General features: G+C 37.4%; 5 protein-coding genes across 5 annotated transcripts; 2 read left to right on the top strand and 3 right to left on the bottom strand.

Annotated features, from left to right (window-relative positions):
- Positions 1 to 441: 441 nt before the first annotated feature.
- LOC134752678 (uncharacterized) lies at positions 442 to 2,459 on the top strand. Its single transcript, XM_063688355.1, has 2 exons — positions 442 to 548; positions 2,076 to 2,459. Exons 1-2 carry the CDS (start codon positions 507 to 509, stop codon positions 2,421 to 2,423), a joined length of 390 nt encoding a protein of 129 aa, XP_063544425.1. The 5' UTR covers positions 442 to 506; the 3' UTR covers positions 2,424 to 2,459.
- A 2,121-nt stretch (positions 2,460 to 4,580) lies between these two features.
- On the bottom strand, positions 4,581 to 5,757 carry LOC134752660 (keratin, ultra high-sulfur matrix protein-like). Its single transcript, XM_063688336.1, has 2 exons — positions 5,691 to 5,757; positions 4,581 to 5,440 (listed from the first exon to the last, which is right to left on the bottom strand). Exons 1-2 carry the CDS (start codon positions 5,733 to 5,735, stop codon positions 4,607 to 4,609), a joined length of 879 nt encoding a protein of 292 aa, XP_063544406.1. The 5' UTR covers positions 5,736 to 5,757; the 3' UTR covers positions 4,581 to 4,606.
- Positions 5,758 to 7,558: 1,801 nt separating this feature from the next.
- LOC134752732 (protein FAM136A) lies at positions 7,559 to 14,591 on the bottom strand. Its single transcript, XM_063688422.1, has 4 exons — positions 14,425 to 14,591; positions 13,668 to 13,787; positions 12,785 to 12,883; positions 7,559 to 12,187 (listed from the first exon to the last, which is right to left on the bottom strand). The coding sequence occupies exons 1-4, from the start codon at positions 14,509 to 14,511 to the stop codon at positions 12,050 to 12,052; spliced, it is 444 nt and encodes a 147-aa protein (XP_063544492.1). The 5' UTR covers positions 14,512 to 14,591; the 3' UTR covers positions 7,559 to 12,049.
- Positions 14,592 to 15,444: 853 nt separating this feature from the next.
- On the bottom strand, positions 15,445 to 17,924 carry LOC134752740 (uncharacterized). Its single transcript, XM_063688429.1, has 3 exons — positions 17,859 to 17,924; positions 16,906 to 17,350; positions 15,445 to 16,866 (listed from the first exon to the last, which is right to left on the bottom strand). Exons 1-3 carry the CDS (start codon positions 17,898 to 17,900, stop codon positions 16,646 to 16,648), a joined length of 708 nt encoding a protein of 235 aa, XP_063544499.1. The 5' UTR covers positions 17,901 to 17,924; the 3' UTR covers positions 15,445 to 16,645.
- A 2,988-nt stretch (positions 17,925 to 20,912) lies between these two features.
- LOC134752743 (uncharacterized) lies at positions 20,913 to 22,321 on the top strand. The gene is made up of 2 exons (XM_063688431.1): positions 20,913 to 21,014; positions 21,744 to 22,321. Exons 1-2 carry the CDS (start codon positions 20,973 to 20,975, stop codon positions 22,278 to 22,280), a joined length of 579 nt encoding a protein of 192 aa, XP_063544501.1. The 5' UTR covers positions 20,913 to 20,972; the 3' UTR covers positions 22,281 to 22,321.
- The last annotated feature ends 2,636 nt before the right edge of the window (positions 22,322 to 24,957 follow it).

Raw genomic sequence — 24,957 nt, forward strand, 5'->3', positions numbered from 1 at the left:
ATAATCATTCTATCGAATGAAACGCGTGCATTTATCCGAATATGTAAAAAGAATGAGAATTCACAGAAGAGAAAATATGCTTGCTCTGTTTTCGAAAGTTTAAGACACTAAGTATATTCGTTTCCAAACTTTAGTAATAAGTTTTGGTTTGTGCCAAAATTTACAATAATTATGTACCTAATGCTCTCATGCCATCAAAAATAATATTGTAAATGAAACGTACCTAATATGTACGGTTAGATAAGAAAATAACAGGCGATTGTATAATTTTACTTAGTAGGAACTGATGTAATATCTGCAACTTCAAAATATATTTAGTAACAGTTGAGTACAAATTTTCGTAACCTAATGTAACCCTAACGTAATATTTCGATGCAATTCTTCGTAATTACCAAATTTTGATAAAATAAAAATACATAAAGGTGTTACTTTTGAATGTGGGCTAGTAAAGCTGGGCAGACTTTTATAGACTACATAAGACCAAACCTTTAAGCATTTAGGCAAATATGAAGCTGGTACTATTAATAGTTTGTGTGGCCTTGGCACATGTAAGTATTCTACATTTGTAACTATATTAACTATTTTTTTAATACAGTTGCTCAAAAAGTGGTACTTTTTGTGGCTGCGTAGCGTGCGAGAAGCTCAATTTCTCGAACTAGTGCTTTTTACTTTTTAGTTCCAAACTATACTTTCGAAACGCAGTTAAAATTGAATTTAGCGCGGAGCAGGTACCAGGGCCTCATGAGTTATGAGGAGGTGTCGTTGGCCAACCCGCGCCGGGCCCGCGGCGGCCGCGGCCGGGGCGCGCACGAGTATGAAGGTATCGCGGGCTGCGGCAGCTCAAGTATCGCGGGCTGTATAGGTACTTTTGGTTTTGGTTTGGTTTGGTGGTATGATTCTACTAATGATATATTAATTTATTATTTTTTCGCAATTGTATTAAAAAACGTTGTTTACAACACGTGTGAAATGTCTTTTTACCACTCGTACCGAGTCTTGCCACTCGCTTTCAGCTCGTGGCAAGATGCCTCGGTACTAGTGGTAAAAAGACATTCTTTTCACACTAGTTGTAAAATGTACTATTTCAAAATATGCAAACACAACACGGGCCTAATTGTCAAATTTCAAGAAATAGGCAATTATATTTAAAAATATATATATTGTTATTAAAAAATGTACTAATGTAGTTTAGTTTAAACTCGAAAGTTTTTGTGCTAGAAAACGGTGAATAATTATGTGTGGTATTTTCTATAAAAAGGGACCTTATTGTCGATGGCGCTTACGCAATTATAAACGATGCTCCTATATAAATACAATGCCGCGCGACGCTGTGCGGCGTAAGCGCCATCGACAATAAGGTCCCTTTTCATAGAAAATGCCCCATATGAGTTATCTAATGTAATTTAGGTAACACCGATAGAACACCGATAGGCAAGCGACTCGACGGCGATGCTCAAGGCTCCTTGACTTGACAGATGGGTCATCGCCAAAGAGCCCGGCGCTCTACTGAGTCCAGGGCCGCCAGCTGATATTTGGTAGAACCGTCCCATAGGTGGGAGCAGTATTCCATGCACGAGCGTGCCTGTGCTTGGTATAGGGAGAGAAGCTGATTCGGCGTGAAATACCGCTTCACCTTAAATAGGACACCAAGTTTTTTGGCAGCAGTTTTACCCCTAGACTCAATAGTCGACCCGAAGTTTAAGTTTGATTTTAAACTGCACTGAACTATGATTAGTTAATGACCGCTCCGTAATTAATTTTTGATAATTTACCGAGCAGCAATCCAAACATTCCGAGAGATAACATGACATTACGAGATACGAGCCTTTTATAGTAACTGCCAACAATCGTTGACAGTTACTTAAAAAAGCTCGTATGTCGTAACTTGTGTGTTGCTTTACATTGCGGGCCGAATTGTTTTGTATGGTTAAAATTTTCATTGTATTTCTAAGCAATTCCCGTATTGGATTTACACACTTATACTAACACATTGTTACTTTTCGATTGGCTTTCGATTTTATTTATAATCAGAAAATATTACAAAGAAACTCACTCAAAACCATTTCATTTTTCAGATCAACGCCCAATGCCTCAAGTCTATAGCATGCAAGCCATACCCCGCAGTTGCCCCCATACTCCAACCTACCTGCGAGATCCCAATCGGGCTACCATCATGTAACTGCGCTACCATTCCTAGTCTACCAGTGTCACCATCCATTCTCCCAGCGATTAACGCGCCAGCTTTTGGGGCACCGTTTTTACCCGGTATCGCGCCTTTAGGCTTGATAAACCCGTTCCTGCCGCCGGCGTCGCCGATATCAGCGTTGGCGCCTACTGTGTCGTCGCTATACCCGCCTATTAACCCGTGCTATTGCGGGTGCAAGTATCTGAAGAAGATACCTATACCGCCGCCCTGTTTGTAGGTTTTTTAATAAAAATAATTTATAAATGGGTATTTTATTTTGTGAATTCCTATGTCAGTTGATAATTTTTCAGAAAAGTTCTTGCAAGAGCAAGAGTGCTATCTCTGTCACTCTTTACTGTATACGCTTCGCGCAAGAGCAGGTAGATATCTCTGTCAGTGTTTTTCGCGCATATAACGATGCAAGCGATTGCGTTAGTGCTATACAAGGCGCAATACCGGGTAGAAACGGTGTCCCAAGAGGTGGGGGCGGTGATGGTGTATTCTCTAAAACAATGAATGAATGTATTCTCTAGAACATACACTGAATACGAAGTATCTAGTGCCAAAGTTTTTAGAATGTAAATATGGATTTTTTTTTATATTTAATTAGATCAAAGGTAGACCAAGATATATAATGCCAACTACAATAGTAGATTGTTAATCAAGGGATGAAACCTTTCAGCCCAGTTAAACACTACTTTTTATTTCGAATACCTACGAGGAAAATAAAATAAATGTTTTTTTTTAAACATGCCTCGGTATAATTTTTCATATCATTTATTGAGGGTACTTTCAATTAACCATTTAGGTTAAAGTATCGTTATTTATGGAACGGGCAGTTATATATCAGAATGGAAATTGTAGAGCAAATCCATTTATAACCAAATTTTCAATTGCTTATCTTAAAAATAAAAAAATCGTAAAAAAAAATCGTTAAAAGTAAAATGCTCTAGTGCAGAAACGTATACTTTCTGCACACCTTTTAGAACAACAATGACCCTCTTTTAAAGCACCGAGCACGAGAAATGAAAATATAATAAACAGTTGTCTAAATTGACAACATCTCATTATATTAATTTAACTAACATAGCGGTTTCACTCACGTATTTTTAGTCACTCGCGCGACATGTTTCAGAGTAGAGACTAGGTCTCCATTTTCAAGCACTAACAGTGGCTGAGTGAGTAGCGGTCACGACGGATGGGCGTCACGTACTGCGGCGCGCCGTGTGCGACGTATGTTAGTTAAGTTAATATGTCTCACGATAGTTTAAATTCGATCTCATTATATTGTTGTATTTATTATTTATGAAGTTTTTGGGCAGTAATAAACGTAGATTTAGACCAAGATAAGTCCGCATACGATTTTTATAGCACACGGCACACGCAATGCAAGTGTTATTTAGACGTCATAATTTCATAAAAATAAACATATTTTTATAAAACGTTTGTAGTTATCTACATACTCCAGTTTCTTCTCTGTTCAGATTGCCGCCATATGTCCGTACGCTAGTTGTTTTCTCATTTTATACAGTGTGCGTAAATCCAATACTAGGGTGAGAGAGATAGAGATATGACTCCATCGTCAGCTTGGTTGACGTCTACTATAACCCGTTAGTGCGCTTAATAGCGGCAACGTCAAACGTTGTAGCATAGAGTAACTTATACTAGAGCGGTACTGTCATAGTAAATTTTGTAACCCCAGTAAATTCACTGCCATCTGTCGACACACTTTAAAACTAAAAATAAATCTTTATAAAAATACGATAAAATGTATTTAAATATGGATAGATGATTTTTTTATTTGCATTAATTATTTTTATGATTTTGACCCATGTTCTTTCACTGATATGCGTTAAAATTATAATTAACAAACGAAACCGTCAACGCCCTCTATACGAGTGTAGGCCAAAACTAGTGGCGCCCTCTGATCGAGAATCAAATTTTCGTAATTTTCGAGGCACGTTTTTTCCTTAGACTGTATCCATCTATTACGGAGTTATATCTATCTTTGGTTGTAGGTTTTGTTAAGATGACCATTGCTTAAAAAAAAACATCTAGACGAAGCGCCGCGCAGCGGGGCTCCTATTTCTGGGCGGTTTGCCCTTCGGGTATCTGAGGCTACCTAACAAACCTAACCTACCTACCTATTAATTTAGTGTGACGTCCGTGAAAACATTACACGTTGGGGATAAAGCGTAGGTAGGTAAGTAGGTTAGATGCTTTCACGGACGTCACACTATCAGTAGGTAGGTAAGATGTATATTTTTGATAAGTTTTTTTTAACAATGTTTTTTTTCTTTCGAAACGGGCACAGAGAGAGGGATCTTTTCTCTCAGATTAATAAAAATACTTATTTGAAATATTTAATCATGTATTTAAAGCATATTTTGAGACAATAATTTATCACTTAATCTAACTTAACTACAAAAATGGAGGCTGCACGCACACCTGCCGTAAGTACCTGGAGCACCCAATAACTGGTGAGAAAGGAGGCACAACTGGGAGCCCACAAGTGGGAAGCTCCAATGTGGAAGCACAAGCACAGGTGGGTTCGCCTTGGGCGCAGCCGTAGGGGGTTTCAATAGTTGGGGTTACGCAAGTGCAAGTAGTCTTAACTTTAGGCAAACCGCAAGGTACCTCTACGCAACCGCATGCGTTTACGGGAGCGCAACCGCAAGGGCCGATGCAACCGCATCCACACCCACCACAACTACAGGATGGAGCAGCGCAACCATAAACCCCAAAAGGAACGAGAGGGGCCCCGCAACCGCACCCTGCGCACCCACAAGGCGGTAGAATACTAGGCGCTACAACACCACCAAACTCAGTACAACCGCATGTAGGATACCCGATCGAAGGCAGATTGTAACTATACACAGGTTGGCATCGTGGGCAACCATCGACAATCCTCACATTAGGGTCGCTGCCTCCACAAGTTGTTGATATCCCAACTGTAGGCGTATTACGTCCGCAAAGATTTCCAATAACAGGAGCGCCGCAGGTACACGCTCCGAAAGCATTCATGCAGCCGCAAGTTTGGACTGGAATCACGGGGTTAGGTATACCAATTGCGGGGTTGAAGCACCCACAAGGGGGCACAGTGGGGGGGAGGAGGCCGTATAGTTCTGGACAGCCACATGACTTGAGGCAGCCGCATGGTGGGACTGGGATTGGAATTGAGCCGGATAAAAGGTTTTTTATGGGCAGTGGAAGGTTTGTGTGAAGTAAACCGCAGCCGCAGTCTTGAGATGTAACCTAAAAAAATGTTAAAATATGTTTAAAAAAACCAAGGCTAATTAATTTAATTTCAGTACCTAATAAAAATATGAAACAACTGAGAACGTGTCTTCTTTTAGTAAAAAAGGTGCGAAAGACATAATTTCTTTTGGAGATCAACCCTTCGCGCGTATTATTTTAAAATTTTGACCTTTTTCTACCGACAAAATTGGTTGTCCAGACTGACAACTTTTTTTTTTAACAAAAAATTGATTCTATTTATACTTACATTAGAAGCTAACAATAAACAAATAAATATGATAGACGAATGCATTGTCTTAAATGCTATATGGAACTGTATACTTAACACTGTAAAAGGTAACTTTTATATACACAAAACCTAAATAGATGATGAAAAGATAATGATAATTTGCAACCGAAAAATATTTATTATTTACATAATATCCAGATATTGCACCAACGTCTACGATAAATTCACAAATTGAAAATTAATGATAATAAATACTTAATCTATTTTTGATAATAGTTTTCATTATAACTAGGTATTTGAAATAATACACTGACATAATTTTTTTGAGATAACTTGATTTAGATAAGAAATGTATTATTTCTTTAAATAATATTTTGATGCAATATAATTTTTTCACCTCAGCAGCTCGAACAAGCCTACTTTCGTCACTCCCTGGAGTGAGGAAAGTGCGACTTTCCTCACTCCAGGGAGTGAAACAATGTAGCTTTTTTTATTTAGTGAAGGCCATGAACTTCATACCGTACCGTACCGGTACCGTATGGTACGGTACGGTACAGTACGGTACGGTCCGGTCCGGTCCGGTCCGGTCTCGTCTCGTATCGTATCGTATCTTATCGTATCGTACATATTATAATACTTTTTTTTCTGTTTATTCTGTGTAATTCGAAATACATTTTAACCTTTAATATGTTCTCACTACTGAGGTGAAAAATTATGTGTGCAACACGAGAGCAAAGTTATTTTACATCTCGTGTTTTTGAGTCCCTCGCTACGCTCAAGATTCTACCTTAGAAATCTTAGAATCACTCGCTTCGCTCGTGATTCAATTATAGAATCTCTCGCTTTCTCGGGACTCAAAATAAACACTCGCAAGAAAAACCAACTTTCCTCTCTTGTCGCACAAATAACTATTCTTCTTCTGCCCACTGGCCAATTATCTAAAGGAATTTATTACAATAAAATAATATACATATAGGTACTATGTTTCAACATAAAACTAAATTAATAATTAATTATAATCACTAAACCTAAATAATTATATCTAAACTTAAATATAGGTAAACTAAACATGTGTAAAATACCTATCTACTGTAACCCACCACGGGTTGCTCCCGGCTAAAAGTGCCCATCACGCTTAATGATGGACAGCCTTTGCATTAGGAAAAACCCGGAGGCCGTCAAGGCCCCCTTTTTAGCAGGCGACGGCCCAGCTATCGGCGAAAAGACGTTCCTTCACTATGTTTCACTGTCATGTACACAGCCCGTGTGGGCTAAAATGTTTAAATGAACATTACATTTAATTCTACAGCTTCGCCCAGAATTTTCAAATGTCACTTAATATCGGTTATTCATTTCACGCACATTCCTGTTTACGGCTTAAGATGTTGTCAAAAGCCTAGATGTCCTAGGATTGTTCAGTCTCCACTATGGAAAATTATAGTTTTTTGAAAAAAACGCAGAAATAATTAGTCTATAATCTTTATTCTTTCAAACTACACATCTATACAACAATTAATGAATAATCTATTAATAATCTAATTTATACAAAATGCATTGTAAAATGTGTTTCTTCTTTATAAAGAATAGGTATAAGACAGTTTTGTACACATAATTGTGACGTTTTCGACCAAAAGGTACCACATTGTCGCTTGTTGATAAAGTTGATTTCTAATTGAAGCTATATGGAAATAGCGCCTTACTGAGAAGCGACAATAAGTACCCTTTTGGTTGAAAATGGCACAATTAATGTCATTACCAGGTCTTACGCGATTAAATTTAATTATTTTACCTTTTTTCCTACGTTTCAACTAGGTTGCACTAGCTGTGGTCACGGAAGTCTTCCGTCACGACAAGACGACAGAAGTTTTGAAGAGAGTTCCGTGACCACAGCTAGTGCAACCTAGTTGAAACGTGAAAAGGTAAAATAATGAAATTTTATCGCGTTAATGACATTAATTAGGTATAAGACAAGTTTTTATATTCAATATACAAAACTTCTGTCGTCTTCCGTAAATCAGTAAATCTATGTGATTAACTCGTCATCAATCTTAAGGTACCGTAGGTTCAGAGAGCGGACTTTCTGCAAAATCGTACGGCTTTTTTAGATAACAATAAGTACAATTGCCAAAAATTTAATTTATTTAACACTACACATAACATTTCTAATCCAGATTGTTTTACTTTCGCTCGATATAGAAAAAAACACGAACATAGGTCAAAAACGCACTTTAAAAATGTGTATCAATTTATGCATAAAAGCTAAAAATATGAAAATATCTTCTAAAATAGCGCAATTTAATTTATGAGGGAACTGGGCGATTACTTTATTCTCTTTTAAAACTTACAACAAATTAAAATTTAAAAAACACAATATCTGAGGTGCCGAGCACGCACATCCATCTCGCTCTCGCTTACGCTCAGTGAGAGTGAGAGAAGAACACGAACCTACGGGGCCTTAAATAACTCAGAAAATTATCCTCTGATATTTAGAAGACTTATCATAAACCCGCCATGATACTATCATACAACCATCTCGTCTTGATACCAAAGATATATGTAACTCCGTATAAGATAAGTCTAAGGAAAAAAGTGCCTCGGAAATCACGAAAAACTTAAACTCGAACTTGGTCTATATTCGGGTAGATGGCGTTGGCGACACTGTTTGATATTTAAAATTCATATGGCGTTTTAAAAAAAATATCCATATAGCGTAAACACCCCCAATAATCGACATGTTAAGACCCAATATTCGATACCTTGCTGTCAACTTTATTGCTATGATATTATGATTGAAAATGTCGATAATTGGAGCTGTGTCGAGCACTGGAGCCTCTACGTTATATTTATTAATACATTTTTTGATACATACCACGGAGTAGGATGGAGATGGCAAGTGGGCGTTCCCGTCTATCCGACAGTTAGTAGCGACCGACTCACTTTATGCACAGACTATGCTCAGTTGTTGTGTAAACTTCATGCTCGAATGACATTCACGTCGTACGTACGCTCGTCTAACAAAAATTGATAATTAAATTTAAAATGCCGTATTGTGCAGTATTAAGCTGCAGAAATCACAGCGGTTTAAAAAATCTTTCACGTGGAGGTATTTCCTATCACCGGTGGTTATTTATTTAAATATAATCCGATAAATACGAAAAATCTGTTTCTTTTGCATTATTTACGAATGTTCGTTAAGTAAATCTATATTTTATCAGTTAGAACTTAGAGTTCACAATCCTTTGTCACTATTCTTTAAGTTTATCTGGAATATTCGCTATCCTAAATGTCAAATAACTTCGCTACTCAGATGCTGCGCAATGTCGATATTTATATCGATAAAGTTAAAGTTACGATATTTCAAGTTTGATGTTTGGTAGTTCGGTAATAAATTATTATTTTAGACACGTTTCTAATTATTATTTGGGATAATCAATGTCTTAGTAAATATGGCAGCTCTGGTCATCAAGCACTAAGTTAAGTCGGGTCATTTCATGGCAACCTTTCAAACCTTCGTATTCCTTTACATACGTTTTTGTTTTTTACACCCATCATATTTTCATCGTTAATATAATTAGACTAGGTACTTAATGCACTTATGCGTACAATGCATGCAATGTGCCATGAATAAACGTTTAATATTTTCTATTTCTTTATTATTAATTATTGTAGGTTACCACAAGATGCCGATATTAAAAATAAATGGATCAATGCTACTGGGCAAGAAAATTAGTTTCCGCAAAAATATAGCACCATTTGCTAGGAGCATTTCTTAGAGAAAGATTTCTGGGGATAAAATTGCCATACATCTCATCTAGCGTCCACACGCCTAAAACTTAGTTACTAATTTAGTAATTATTAGTGACATTCGGGCTCACTAAATTAATAAAAAGTGTTCCGTACCACGCAAACTAGCGTCAAATATTGGAATTTTGCCGCCCCCCTTCCTGATTTGATAGGTCACAATCTTACAATCAAATCAAGTGGGATCGATGAGCCAGTTTCATGTATGCTTTCACACCATACAATTAATTTGACAATTTAATCAGGTTGTCCCGTCTAGATTGGCCTTAAATGCTGCCACAAGAAAATTTATTGTTAAAGACGAATACTTACCTATGTAAGTAATTGCAGATTTGTGATTACAAAATAACAGCAATACCGAGTTAATAGACCTTTAAAGAACTATGATTTTATCTGTTTGACTTTAAGATATATTTAATGTTCACATTAACAACCTAGTTGGTCAATTAATAAGAAACAAATTTCTAGTTAGATATTTGTTGTACTGTACTACATATTATTTTTCATACAATCACGATTATCACTAATAATCATAAATAAAGTATCATCTAAATGTGTTAAAACATACGGTAATGAAATATCAATACCTAACTGAACACACAAATATCGATAAAACACTCCGATTACACTGTCCCCTCCCTATATCGTCGAATGGAAAGAAGTTCCAACGGTTAGCTACTCGCAGGCGTGTAGAGGTCTCCAAAACACCAGTGTAACGTGACCGTGAGATCCGTAACAAACCATGCGTAATTAGACGTTACTTATACTGGTTTTTTAGCCCTTTTCTCGCCTGTTAAGTAAGTGATTTTAAAATTATATAAAATAACGCCATCTGGTGTTGAGTAGTTGTATTAGGTGAACGTTGAGCGAGCTTTTGTGAGATGAATGAGATAATGAAAGAGTCGTATGTCATATAGCTTTGACATTATATTTTAAACCGTCACTCATGTAGCCTACAGTTGATATTCGTTCGAGAAATGTCCACCGGTAATAACTTTTTGGTATGGAAAGTTGCTACGAATCAGAGCAATTTTGTAAGTGTGTGACGTATTTTAACGTGGCTATGAATGTGTGAGTTTAGCGACACTGGTTTTCATACTAAATAGGAGTCATTTCACATCCACTAGTTTATTAATTCGTGATACATACATTTTCATTTTTGGTTTTAATCCTGTGTAGATAGATGGCAGTAAATTTACTGTGACTACAAAATTTACTATGACAATAACCCTCTATACACTCTATTCTCTTTGATGGTTACACATCATCAAAAATCGTGTGATGTTATTGTGAAACTCGCCTATCGGCTCGTTTGACATAAATTTAATATCAGTTCTTTATTACTTCTAATTCAAGCCTTCATTTTACATACAATGTATGTACTATGTATTTACTATTTATATTTTATAACGATTTCTGAAATTTGCATTGACACTCGCTAAAGTTCAAAAAAACAGAAGTGGGACTATTTAGTAAGTGTCACAGGGCGGACACGCTATACATCAATAATCACTTGCGTTTCTATGTGTGAACGGCACGTCTGTACACGCGTCATGCGTCATAGTATGAATAAGTTGCTTAAAAATAGTACTGAGCGGCCGGCAAATGGTCGTCAATCTGGTGTCGCGGGGCGAGGTAATTCGAGTCGGGGCGGGGCGGGGCGTGGCCGTTCTGTATGAGAATACTATTACTTATTCTGTGACGTGGGTAACCTGGCGTTGTCTCCAGAATGGTGGTTAAACTCGAGTTTAATAAAATTCTTCATTATCCGCACACTTGTTTCCCACATTAGTTTACTGCATAATAAGCTATCTAATCAGTATTACACTTTAAACAACATTCACCATCTTCCTCGCGTTGTCCCGGCATTTTGCCACGGCTCCATGGGAGCCTGGGGTCCGCTTGGCAACTAATCCCAAGAATTGGCGTAGGCACTAGTTTTTACGAAAGCGACTGCCATCTGACCGTCCAACCCAGAGGGGAAACTAGGCCTTGTCGGGATTAGTCCGGATTCCTCACGATGTTTTCCTTCACCGAAAAGCGACTGGTAAATATCAAATGATATTTCGGACATAAGTTCCGAAAAACTCATTGGTACGAGCCGGGGTTTGAACCCACGACCTCCGGATTGCAAGTCGCACTCTCTTACCGCTAGGCCACCAGCGCTCTTTACACTTTAAACAACATTAATGAGCAAAAATCAAGAAATTAATCACGAGCCGATGTCACCAATACCAAGATGGCGGGTGACAGGCTACTTTTACGTGACAGCTACTCCATTCATGCGAGGGCCATTATTCGACGCGAAATTAACTGCCTGGAATCTTATACACGGTAATAGTTATTTACGATACAAGTGCGGAAAAGAGGAAATTCGAAACGAGTGGCGATAAATTAAAACACGACCGCAGGGAGTGTTTTAAATCGACACGAGTTGCGAATTACCTATTCGCACGTGTATCGTACAACGTTTTACAGTACATATGGGCCTTTAAACTTTCTACATATGCACGAAAAGTGCTCTTTACGCACTAGTGCGAGAAAGTAGCACCATATGTACTGTAAAGATGTATTTCTCATTCGCTTCTCGTTGGAGGAGGCTTCCCACTGGCCAGCACGGATTTCATTGTCTTTAACATGCTGGGAATAATGCCCATGTGCTTATCAACGCATTTAACGGCACACTTCTCAAAGTCTATCGTGCATTTGTCGATCTGAAAAAAGAATATATAATTAACACTGACATATAATTAAAGACGGATCGAAAACGCGTGGAGGAGCTATTGGTCTATGAAGGAGCTGATGAAGGGTGACCTTCCTTTGACCTTAACCTCTTGTCTGTGTATGATAAGAATCCTGACTGAATTTTTAGTATTATCATCAAGGTTCGGAAACCGGTTAAATTTTCAAACCGTTATCATGTACTTGGCGCAAAACCTTTTAGTTTCGGTGTCCTCCGAAAAACCATTATTTTTAAACCGGTTTTTAGGGGAACATTTCCATAAAGTTCTTGCCAGATTAACTGGATTAGAACAATAAAAATCGGTTACTTCCTATGTCAGTGTCTAGGTATGTTTACGTGGCACACCACCAGGCCGGCGGCGTCTCGTCGCTCGTCGAATAAACCGGTTTATTTAGGTTACAATACAGTTCTTAAAATTATCGCATTCTTATGAAAGTTTGGAGGAAAACTGAAATATTTACCGGTTTACGTTTACCGGTATTTTAGAAACAGATTCCGAGCCATGATTATCATGGGAAGGGAATCATCAAGGGAAGGATAAAAATCCTGTTTTGTAATATAAACTTACGGTTTCCTGACTAGGATCTGGGCCAAGCCTGTCTCGTGCTGAATCGTTGCAATCCATCACACAACGCTGTAGCCTATTCTGGAAGTGGTTGATCTCATTCTGTAAAAATAAGGATGGTTAAAAATAACTGGAGGATTTTTTTTATATCTATATTGGTAATTAACATTTCTCAGCGCTTTCTCAAGCATGAGTATTCATACATAATGTGAGCGTCTCACTTTCGAATGTCACAGTCAATGTAGTGAATTTTTTTACTTTAATGTCTGACGTCTGTCTAAGCTCCCTGAATCGACTGGGCGGCAAAAAAGTGAAAAAGTCATATTTTCATAGGAATTTTATTATTTTAAGCAATTAAATGATAATTTAATAAGGGAAATGCATTTGTAACATGATATAACGGTAACAAACATCTGAATAAAAAATATTTCGTTCAAATATAAACTTCATGCTAATTAGTTGCTTCTCTCTTCCAAAGTGGGCCTGGAATCTATTTGACGTCATGATCCATCTGGTTGAGGTGTGTGATACGGTCTTTTAGACTGAGGCCTCTACACTAGGATACACTTGCTCCACCTCCTATTATCGGCCTAGGCCGAAATAATCTGTCAACCAATGTCTACTACCTATACATAGTATGCGTTTGCCAAGCTTGGGCGACCACACGGGGAAGAGCGTCCTCAAAGTAGACCCCCAGATGCATTGGGATGACAACATCAAAAGGACTGCGGGGAAGAAGTGGCTCCAAGTCACACAGAACAGTGACGAATGGCGCAAAATGAAGAAGGCCTATACCCGAAGGGTAGAAAAGGGCTAAAGAGAGAGAGGGCTTGCCAAGTGTGAGTGCCGAATCTGCTTATTGCCAAAATGTTATATTTCACCTTACCTGTACATAGTTGTTAGCCTGATTGAGAGAGGTAGTGCAGTTGTCAATGCACCCATGCACTCTCTCTAAGGTGTTTTGCTGGTTGTCACAACACTGCGCTGCACATCTGTGCATATCACCCTGAAAATTACAAGTATTTTGAGCACATGGATCAAAAACTTTCTGGTATATGTTAATGCATTTTTCCTGGATCCTAATTCATAGAAGTAATAATAGTATATTATTATTATTATATTATTAATTACGAATGCACAGGCAGCTTAAAATAGCTGATACGTGCATATCAATGTCCTGCACTTGTGTTTTGTCCATTCGTAAAATGTTTGTCGAGTCTGTTTTTAAAGGAGTTCACTGAAGGCGCACTGATTACAGATTCGGGCAAACTGTTCCACACTTTCACTACACGGTTAGAAGGAAGTCTTGGGTTGCTACTACTCTGCGTCCGTGCCAGCTTCAGAGAATGTCCTCTCAGTCTGTCATTCATATTCCGAGTGAAAATGTCACTGAACCCGGGTACGTAACGTATCGTAACGACACGAAAAGAAGAAGAACGTATCAAGGTAATATTAAACATTTCTGAGGTTATGCATAACTCAAGTTAGTATGTCATGTTTCCAAGGATTCTTAATTATATATAAGTACTGCAAGATATAGAAGCCCTCTCATTAGCAGATGATGCAATATCAAAATCAATTCTAATTTATTCAGAGCTCCATTGCATAATATTACGAAGATAAGGACATAACCTAAAACTAACCTGCATTTTCCGTAAATAACTCCTGTCCAATTCATTTACAAGATTGGTCATCTCCTGCTCTATCCTAAACTTCTGTGCTTCCACCATTTTGGTTGTTTTGTATTATAATTTTCAATAATTCAACTGATATTTTAATAATTAAGTAAAATCGGGAATCCGGGAGGCAAGGAGAGATCTCAAGGCACTGACATTTTGAGAATTTTGACATTTTTGACTTTTGACTTGACATTGACACAATTCACAATGACACATTATAGAAGTATTTTTCTTTCCACTTAAACTCGACATTGTGTGAGTGTTGTGTGAGTGTATTCTTCTGTTGAATCAGAGGTCGTTTTTCTTTGGCTTCCTTGGTATTCATGGTAGCATTTGGGTAAGTTATATAGTACTGAAACTACTGAATAGGTATAATATATTCAGGTTCAAAATTATCATTTGAAATATTTTGATAATTATCATGTTATCTTTGGGTAGACGCAGAAGATAACGCAGATTTAGACACGGGAAGGATCTGTTGTCTCTTTTGGGGTTATCAAATTAAGGGTTGGTATATGGTTGGTAACAGGCTTGTGACACACGGCGACCGATTATCATCAGAAGAATCGATTATAATTATGAATGAATGAATGTTTCTTTATTCAGGCAATAGACCCATTACATAGTTTTAATTTTAAAATGCAAATACAATACAATAAATTTAAACATAAAAAAGAAATACGGTAAAAATAAAATAGAATAAAAATAAAATAAAACTCACTAAAAACTTGCTAAAAACTAAACTATATTTTGTCAAAGGACCGTCATTTCAAACATAGACAGAGAGAATCATACTATCTTTGTCTTACATTAGTACTAGCACCGAAAAGAAAAGGATGAGTATATAATATTGTCTTCGGTTACCGCGATAGTTACTCATGAAATAAAACTATGAAAACGGATTATATACGCGATATAATCCGTTTTCATAGTTTTATTTCAGGATGAGTATAGTTTTTTTGTTCTTATTTACTGACAAGATTTGCTTGACCAACTATACTTACGGTTCGGTTGCTGATGATTATGGTCTTTCAAGTCATTTCCGTTAGTAGAAGAAAGCGGCAAATTTAAAAAAAAATCGTGCCATAGAAATTTTTTATTTCGCGCTTTATTCTACTGACAAAGTTGCTTGACCGGCTATACTTTGGCCAGGGACTTATGGATGGTATAGAAAGGATCGCAATCTCTTATGGCAGAATTGTTGTAAAAGTGACCGCGTTAAGCTTTAAATAATAGTTCCTAATCTCCGGTGGTGCTAGTTAGGCTCTGGGACATGAGTATAACATGAACCATATAAGGCAACAAATAACCCGACCAAATTACGTAGGTTGTTTTTGGTAGTATTTCGGTGTATGGTGGCGTCGCCTAATTACTGTTTTTTGATGGACACTTTTCATACATAGAGATTTGGCTCCTTTATACAGTCTCCATGCAGGGACTGTTTCATTTAAACATAGAGAATCATACTGTCCTTGTCTTAAGCTAGTACTAGTATTCTTTACCCTTAAGAAAGGGATGAGTAAGTAGTAGGTATAGTTTTTTTGTTCTTATTTTTACTTAACTGACAGAAGCCCTTGTCTGCTGATAAAAGTGGCTAGCCGGACTATAGCTCTTATACAATACATAATTATTAATATAATAATATATATATGTTTGTTTAGATTAGAACATAACTTTTTGGTTGTTGAGAAAAAACGACATTAATACATTTTTTTCAGTATTATTTTATTAGTCTTTTTTTATATATTTAGCTACTTGGGTGTTACTTTACTCTAAATATTACACAAATATTAGATTCCATTCAAAACCATTGAAGTCAATAGTCAATATATATAATTATCGTCATTACCTTATCATATCATAATCATATTTATCATCATAATTTTCTCTCGTCATGATTGGTCTAGCTGGCACTGGTGGCTGGTAGTCGCGGGTTCAAACCCCGACTCGTACCAATGAGTTTTTCGGAACTATGTACGAAATATCATTTGATATTTACCAGTTGCTTTTCGGTGAAGGAAAAACATCGTGAGGAGACCGCACTAATTCCGATAAGGCCTAGTTTACCCTCTGGGTTGGAAGGTCAGATGGCAGTCGCTTTCGTAAAAAACTAGTCTACGTCAATTCTTGGGATAAGCCGTGGCAAAATGCCGGGACAACGCGAGGAAGATGCTGATTATTTTATCTACAAACAACTCATAAAACCATCCATCAAGCCTTCAAAATCAATCGGATTATTCAAGTTTCCCTTATTAACCTTCTTCGGAAGAGGAATTGGTGGAGGAATCTTCGTAATATCAAGGCACAGAGGGTCTTCATCCGGAAGGATAAAATCGTCTGTACACGCCATTGTGATCCTTTTAACCGGTGATGCAGGACCGTTATGTTTAATATTTACCTTTACTGGTGACGCATTAACATTGTCTTTAATATTTAGCAAATAAGGATCATTCAGACAAGACGATTCTGCTGCTGCAGGCGTATCGTAAGGAAGGATTGTTACTTTTGGATTAGGGATAGATGTTGGTAAGAAATGGGCTTTAGGTTCTGTCAATTTCATTGCAGGACTTATAGACGGTGAAGATACATGTGACATAGATGTTAATGAAACCGTAGGTGACTTTGAAGTTGAAGCTGGCATTGTAGTTACTTTCACACCTGGTGAAGATGTGACAGGTGATACTATTGCTGATGAGCCTGTTACTGGCATTGCTGTCACTGTTGCTGGCTGTTTTGACATGGGTAAAGCTGTTACTGTAGCTGGTATGGGGCTGACTGTAGCTGGTACAGCACCGACGGTTGGTGACACTGGGAGGGTCTGTATCGTAGGCACAGCACTTGATGAATATGATATTGCTGTTGTTGGGTACACTGACTGTGATAAAGCCATCTGAAAAAATGCAAGTTGAGATTATTAACAGTTGAAAAATTGTTACCTACTAAGTAATTTAAAAAAAACCGGCCAAGTGTGAGTCGGACTCGCGCACGAAGGGTTCCGTACCATTACGCAAAAAACGGCAAAAATCATGTGTGTTGTATGGGAGCCCCACTTAAATATTTATTTTATTCTGTTTTTAGTATTTGTTGTTATAGCGGCAACAGAAATACATCATCGGTGAAAATTTCAACTGTCTAACTATCACGGTTCATGAGATACAGCCTGGTGGCAGACGGACAGACGGACAGCGGAGTCTTAGTAATAGGGTCCCGTTTTTACCCTTTGGGTACGAAACCCTAAAAAAATACCAAAGTGTGATAATAATTATTTATGCCAACTTTAAAGTGTTTGATAATGGATATGTCTAAACGATAAGGAATTCTAATTTCTAACAAAATGTAAATATATCATAGAATGTGGTTTTACATAGTGCATAATAAAAATTAAGCTATTTTTTTACCTTAGAAATAAATAATAAAGCTAAAACTTTTCTCGGCAGCATTATATCGACGATATCTTTCACTGCACTGGACCGGACTGAGTCTGGATTTATTTTCGTCATTTTATATACATTATCAATTACTAAATTTACCAAAGAATGCATGAAATTATAACATAATTATTTAATCTTAAGGTTTTATGTAATAGTGACATATTTAGCAAGTTCAATGGGTTATTAGGTGTATTTTATGTGATAGCTGACATACATATAAAATAATGCAACTTATTTCTATTGAAATCGGATATAAGTAATACCATTTAAACCCAAATTGGACTTGGGCAGGGATGACACGGAATTCGTGGAGCGTTCTACATTTTAGGAAAATTTATAAATGTAGGAAAAATAAACACGCAAATAATCCTATGCCTGTGTTACGAGGAGTCGTCCAAAGAACTCAATTTTTTTAGTATTTTCAGTCAGGAATGTTAAAAAGTGTTTTAATTTTGTCACATTGCGTATGTTGTGTCCCTCACGGTCGCACGGGTGCACATCTATATAAAATACTAGGTGTATGGTCTAGGTACTTCAGTGTATGGTGGCGCCGCCTATTTACTGTTTGTTGGATGGACACTTTTTATATATTTCGGGTAGACGGTAGATTCGCGTTTCCCGGTAACGGTCGCGTTTCTCTGTAGAAAAACCGCCTTGGTGCATCAATGTCATATTTTATTATCTCTGAAAACTTGTCAAAAACTTGTTAAAGATACAGTAATAATGTACCTTTAGCAGGTTTTTGACAAGTTTTCTGAAATTATGTATAAGTTACTCTATGGTTTACTAAACAGGCTAGTGCTGCTCTGGTGGCAGAACATTGCACTAATATCCCCTATTGTATAGTATAAAGGCGAATTTAGTTTCGCTAACTCAGCTGTGGAATAAGTGAGGATTTTTTTCTTACGGGTTTTAAATGCTCGGCAACTCGCATGTGATACCCTTTTAAGACTAATACGTTACGGTAATCGCTTCTTACAATATAGAGTTAGACCAAGATAAGTCTGCAACGGTTTTGATAGCACACGCAGTTAAACGTCAAACTTCTATGAAATTATGACGTATAAATACCATTTGCACTGCGTGTGCTATCAAAATCGTTGCAGACTTATCTTGGTCTAATTCTATATGTAATTGTCCTCAATATAAGGTCGTTGTCGTTATATGCGAAGTCGTACTAACCGGACTCCACTGTAGGTACATATACGTAAAACTTATTTGGGGCATTTTCTATGAAAAGGGACCTTATTGCCGATGGCGCTTACGCCGCACGGCGTCGCGCGGCATTGTATTTATATCGGAGCATCGTTAATAATGGCGTAAGCGCCATCGACAATGAGGTCCCTTTTTCATAGAAAATAACATATTTGTTTACATATTTCGTATGTATTTTACAATATATACCTATGTATTTCATAATGTATTTTAGGTAAATCAAAATAGGGACAGTGATTTACGTAAATACATTACTTAGGCATTTTACATTACATTATTTCCTAAACATTGTATCTTATCTTATGTAACGTCAATTAACGTTAGATATTATAATAATTTCAAACATATATTTATTTATTAGGTACATTTCTAATCGTAGAAGATAAGACACGCATAGTTGATCAAGTTCATTTGGCAAGTTGTTTCCAAGTAAGTTAATGTAACTTGTTATCGAGATACACACATAATTATTGAACTACATATAATGTCATAAGTTCTATGTACTTTTGATTACAAGATATATCATTTGCTAGGCATGTGTACTTACCTACTTTCACTGTTCAAAATACAATGCGCGTAGGTAAAAAAACAAAATAAAATAAAAATTTGTTTATTAAAAGAAAGAAGATAAAATAAAAAATTACATAACTTAGCTCAGTGGTCCCACACTAGACTAGGCCTATATCGTGGTGACCGAAGTAAATACGAGTACATAATACCTAATCTATATTAGATAAGCTCCATTGAGATATTATTACTGTATTATATGCTGTTGAGTGTTCCTTACATCCTGGCTCGCTAATATACACAGCCGCGATCGTTTTATATGTTCACTTCGCGCTCCCGCGAGTTGCTCTCCCGAGCTGTCACCACAGACTCAGTATCGTTACGCGCGCTATGCATGCACGAGACAGGTATAGGACCTCTTTGATATGTGTATGACATGATGTTTGAGACAAGTACTTCACCGTCTAAACTTGTACATACACTACAATTACTATAGAGAAGATGTCTTCTCTATGACTTGGTATGAACCAAACCATGGAGACTATATAAAGGAGCCAAATCTCTATGTATGAAAAGTGTCCAACAAAAAACAGTAATTAGGCGGCGCCACCATACACCGAAATACTACCAAAAACAACCTACGTAATTTGGTCGGGTTATTTGTTGCCTTACATGGTTCATGTTATACTCATGTCCCAGAGCCTAACTAGCGCCACCGGAGAGATTAGGAACTATTATTTAAAGCTGAAAGCGATCACTTTTGCAACAATTCTGCCATAAGAGATTAGCATCCTTTCTATACCATCCATAAACCAAACAATGAAATTGTCGCAATCGTAACCTGTACCACGCGAACAAAACGTCGTAAGCGCCGTAAAATTCATGGCGCTTACGCGTTCAGTTCGAGAGACTCACGCTCCGCTTCTGTGGTTCAACTCATAAATCAAATCAAATCAAATCACGCAATCTATACGCCTTTTTTAAGATTAGATTTTTTCTAATGCTAGGGTTCCTATGATGTCTAATATTCCGGTACAATAATATGTACCTATTATAATTCAGTGCTTAAATACTTACTCAAATTTAATTTTGGAGGTAAAAAGTTACCACTACTTTTGAATTTATAAAATTTCTAATCTGAAAATTGACCAATGTATCTAATCTAAAATAACTATATTAGACGGAAGAATATCTATACGTGACCGTTTCTTTATTGCGATTCCTCGATTTCACAAGTCCTAACTAGGTTACTAATACCATGTGGATTTCTTATTATTGTCAATGTATAAATGATAAATGTACCTACTATTTAAAGTAGGTTCGGCAGTTGATTTACCTCATTTACAAGAAGCTGCCAAAATGGTTTGGGTACATTTGGCTGTTGTAGCAGTCTTTTTTAATGTGAGTATTATAAGAACACAAGTAAGCAAGTAATTTGAGCAGCTTACACTGGCCGCTACTATACGTTTGCAGGCTGCACGCCCCGCCCCGCTGCACGCTCAACTCGAGCGTCCACTCGGGTCTAAGTGTAAGGCCTGAGTGGACGCTCGAGTTAAGCGTGCAGCGGGGCGGGGCATGCAGCGTCCATGTTAAACAAATGCAAACGTATAGAAGCGGCCTTAGTGCACGCTGCTCAAATCACTTGTGAGCTCGACGCCACGCTGCACGCCCCGCCGAACGCTGCGCTTCGAGCGTCCACTCAGGCCTTACACTTACACTTAAACTATACCTATTTTCATCATTCAACAGAATCCTAGAATGATAATTATGTCGATAAAGTTGTTGAAATTGATAAATTGATTAGTTAATAGTTTTTTTTATATTAGTTGAGTTAACGCATTTCATTTAAATTTTTAAACAATTCTGTAATTTTATTACTTTATTTGACATGGAATATGTACTTCTTAATATTCTAACCTACTCTCTTTATTATTCAACATTGTGTCAACATTCATTATTCCACATAACATTACATACATTAATTGCATGTTAAAAATACGCAAGTATAACGGGTATGCACTGATTGGCTAGCACGTTATATTTTCGGTGATTACTTAGCAAAGTGTAATATTTTGGTATTCATTCATTATTCCTATTATCATAGTCGCATTTTGATGTTTTTTTTTTCAGGTGGCATTAAGCCAAAGTATTAGATGCCCCATCAACAAATGTGCCCCTAAACTGGCCACCACCATCGCACCCACCGTGGTGCCCACCATCGCCCCTACCATCGTCGATGGCAACGTCGTCCAATCCCTCATCGACACTATCCAACTTTTCATTGTCAGTGACCTACTAGCTGATACCCTACCCGAGAAAAAATGCTACATCCAAACGATACCAGAGCCTCCATGTTTGCTAGAATATGATGACAGTGGTGTACAATATGAGCTCATCTTTGACAGTAACTGTACTGGTGATTTGACGACATGCGTGAATTGTGATCAGTTGATTCTCCCGCCTTACGCTGCTGAGCTGCCTTGCGGCTTGGGTTATATGCCTGGAGGTCTCCCAGTGGTGGCTAAGGCTTTTGCTCCATGCTCTAAAGGCTGTGGGTGTGGATGCTCTGCAGGAGCATTACCTATCTGTTCTCCTTACAGTTACGCGGCGTTATCGGTGCCATTGTGTCCAAATATGTCACCGTGTGTTAAGCCAATTATTTTGTAATTTAGAAAATGTATGTATGTATTAAACTTTTTTTTATAAAATGAAGTGTGTGATTTTCCTTTCAAAATACCATAGCGCAAGCCTTCGGAGAGCAGAGTCGAGTAGATCTGTAATTTTAGTTTTAAGTTTATCACGAATAAAACATTTGATTCTTGATTCTTGAGTTAAAGGCCCGATGACCTGCGGTCATCAATTACAATTTTGTCGGAGAGGTGCTGACCTGCGGGGCTAAGGTGGACGGCTGTCTATTATTTGTCACCATACCTGTCACGCTCCAACAAAAGTGCGAAAGTGACGCATGATATGACAAGTGACAAAAACACGACCATGATACCGGTGCTGCAGTGACTGCGGCCGTACATTAGCTGCTAAAATCGGTTATGCCAGCCACATGAGAGCTTACGAGCGTCGCTCTCAATAATTAGTCGCCGTGGTCACAACCGCCCAGGACAGTATATACATATAAATGTACTTTTAGAATATATCTCACTAAGCTGACAATAGGAACGTTACAAAAGGTTACGAAACAATTAGTACGGGGCGGGTTCTTTAATGAAATTGGGTACCATTTTAACTCTCGATGCAATATGTTCCCATGAAATGAAATGAAATGAAATTATGAGAATATTTTGTAAACTTGCACATTGGCTATTTAAAAACCAATAGGTAAGTATCTACATAATTTTATTTAATTTAATACCGTTAGTTATTGTAACAAAATCTAATCGACATGTTGCTTATTACTTAGTCAAGCTAATTTCACATGGTACAATAGTAAGTAGGTATTAGCAAATAGATATAATTAGTTAACAGATAAAAACTTGATAAAATAAAGCGCGAATAAATATAAACAGCCGCTTATGTTCATTTTGAATTTATTTTGGCTTAAACAGTCTAATAAACGAGACGGATCGAAAAATTGATAAACAAGTAATAAATTATACAAAAATAAGATGGCACTAAAATCTTTTATGGTATCGTGTCTTTTGGCCTCGCAGTATAAGGTAAGCTATATATATATTTATATATTAATATCATCCACACTATCCTTTCTAATATTATGAAAAAATAATCATGTCTTTCTCAAATCAATACCAATTAATACTAATATTTTTTTCAGGTCGTGACTTCACAATGCATACGCCAACCTTTCTGTCAAAAGGTCATCCAGCCCCTAAGTCCCCCTATTATTCCACCAACGATCAACCCCCCAACCATCATCACAGACTGCACCCCAAGATCTTGCCAGAATCTTGCTGACACACTTCAACTCATGATAGTTTGTAATCTTCTAGAAAACACCAATTGTGGTTGCAATGTTTGCAACCCCATTTCAGCTTGTAACTGTGTTTCATCTTGTGGTCGCAATGCGCCCTGTGGTTGCAATATCATTTCTCCTAGCATAGTTTCGCCTAGCGTTATTTCGCCTAGCTTTGTTTCACCTAATTTAATTGGAAGCAATCTACTGGCGACTAGTCCTTATAGTAAGCTGTTGAATTTATGTATTTAATAAATTATAACATTTAAAATCAACGTTTCTTTTATTCTTACTAGCTTTAATTTTAATTTATATTCCTAACTAGTTTTATAACAATAATAAATACGGAACCCTAAAATCCTAACAGAATTAGCAATTTGCAAGTTGTAGAACATTCTCAAAATTTTTGGAAACTTTTACGAGAAAATTCTTATGCAAGTTTTCACTTAGAATATTCCCGTTCAGATTAGAGATTATTGCTCAATGTTTTTCTGTTGACGACTGTTTCATTTATCATTTACGCCACTTATTGGCGTATTTCAAGTGTCATAGAAATCGAAACTTTGGCAATAAACGTGCAGAAAAAATTTCAAGAACATTTCATGGAATTCTATTTTTTTTTTTAATTTTCTTTGGCACATTGCTAGTCCGAAGCTTGCAGATACTCATGATAGTTTGCAACCTTTTAGTGTAAGGCCTGAGTGGACGCTCGAGTTGGGCGTGCAGCGGGGCGGGGCGTGCGACGTGCATGTTAAACAAATGCAAACGTATATCACACACACATCTAAGATTTGTAAGAACATACTATTAGATGTTAAGGATATCTCGAACGATCTTTTAGTTTTATTTTCAAAATATACTTAGTGTAAGGCCTGAGTCGCTCGAAGCGGAGCATTCGGCGGGGCGTGCACCGTGGCGTCGGTCTCACAAGTGATCTGAGCAGCGTGCACTAAGTGTAAGGCCCCAGTGAAGGCTCGAGTTCAGCTTGCAGCGGGGCGGGGCGTGCAGCGTGCATGTTAAACAAATGCAAACGTATAGGAGCGGCCCTAGTGCACGCTGCTCACATCACTTGTGAGCCCGACGCCACGCTGCACGCCACGCCGAACGCTAGACGCTCAAAGCGGAGCGCCGGGCTCAGGCCTTACACTTAGAAAACATCAACTACGTCAGTGCTTTGTCAGATCAAGTGGAAACTCAACTATTTGAAGTAAATATAAGCCTAGAATTTTTCGAAGGATTTAGCATTCGTCTTTATCCATAGTTATATACCGTGTTTCTGACAAAACTATGTTCACGAAGCACTGGGATTACTTTGGTCTTGTTTCTTTGGATTTCGAATTCGTCTTTATCCATAGATATACCTCTCAATAAAATAAAATAATGGTTATCTGGTGGCTAGTGACTTAAGAGTTAAGACTA

This window comes from Cydia strobilella, chromosome 25, assembly GCF_947568885.1.
Source record: "Cydia strobilella chromosome 25, ilCydStro3.1, whole genome shotgun sequence".
Taxonomy (NCBI): Eukaryota; Metazoa; Arthropoda; class Insecta; order Lepidoptera; family Tortricidae; genus Cydia; species Cydia strobilella.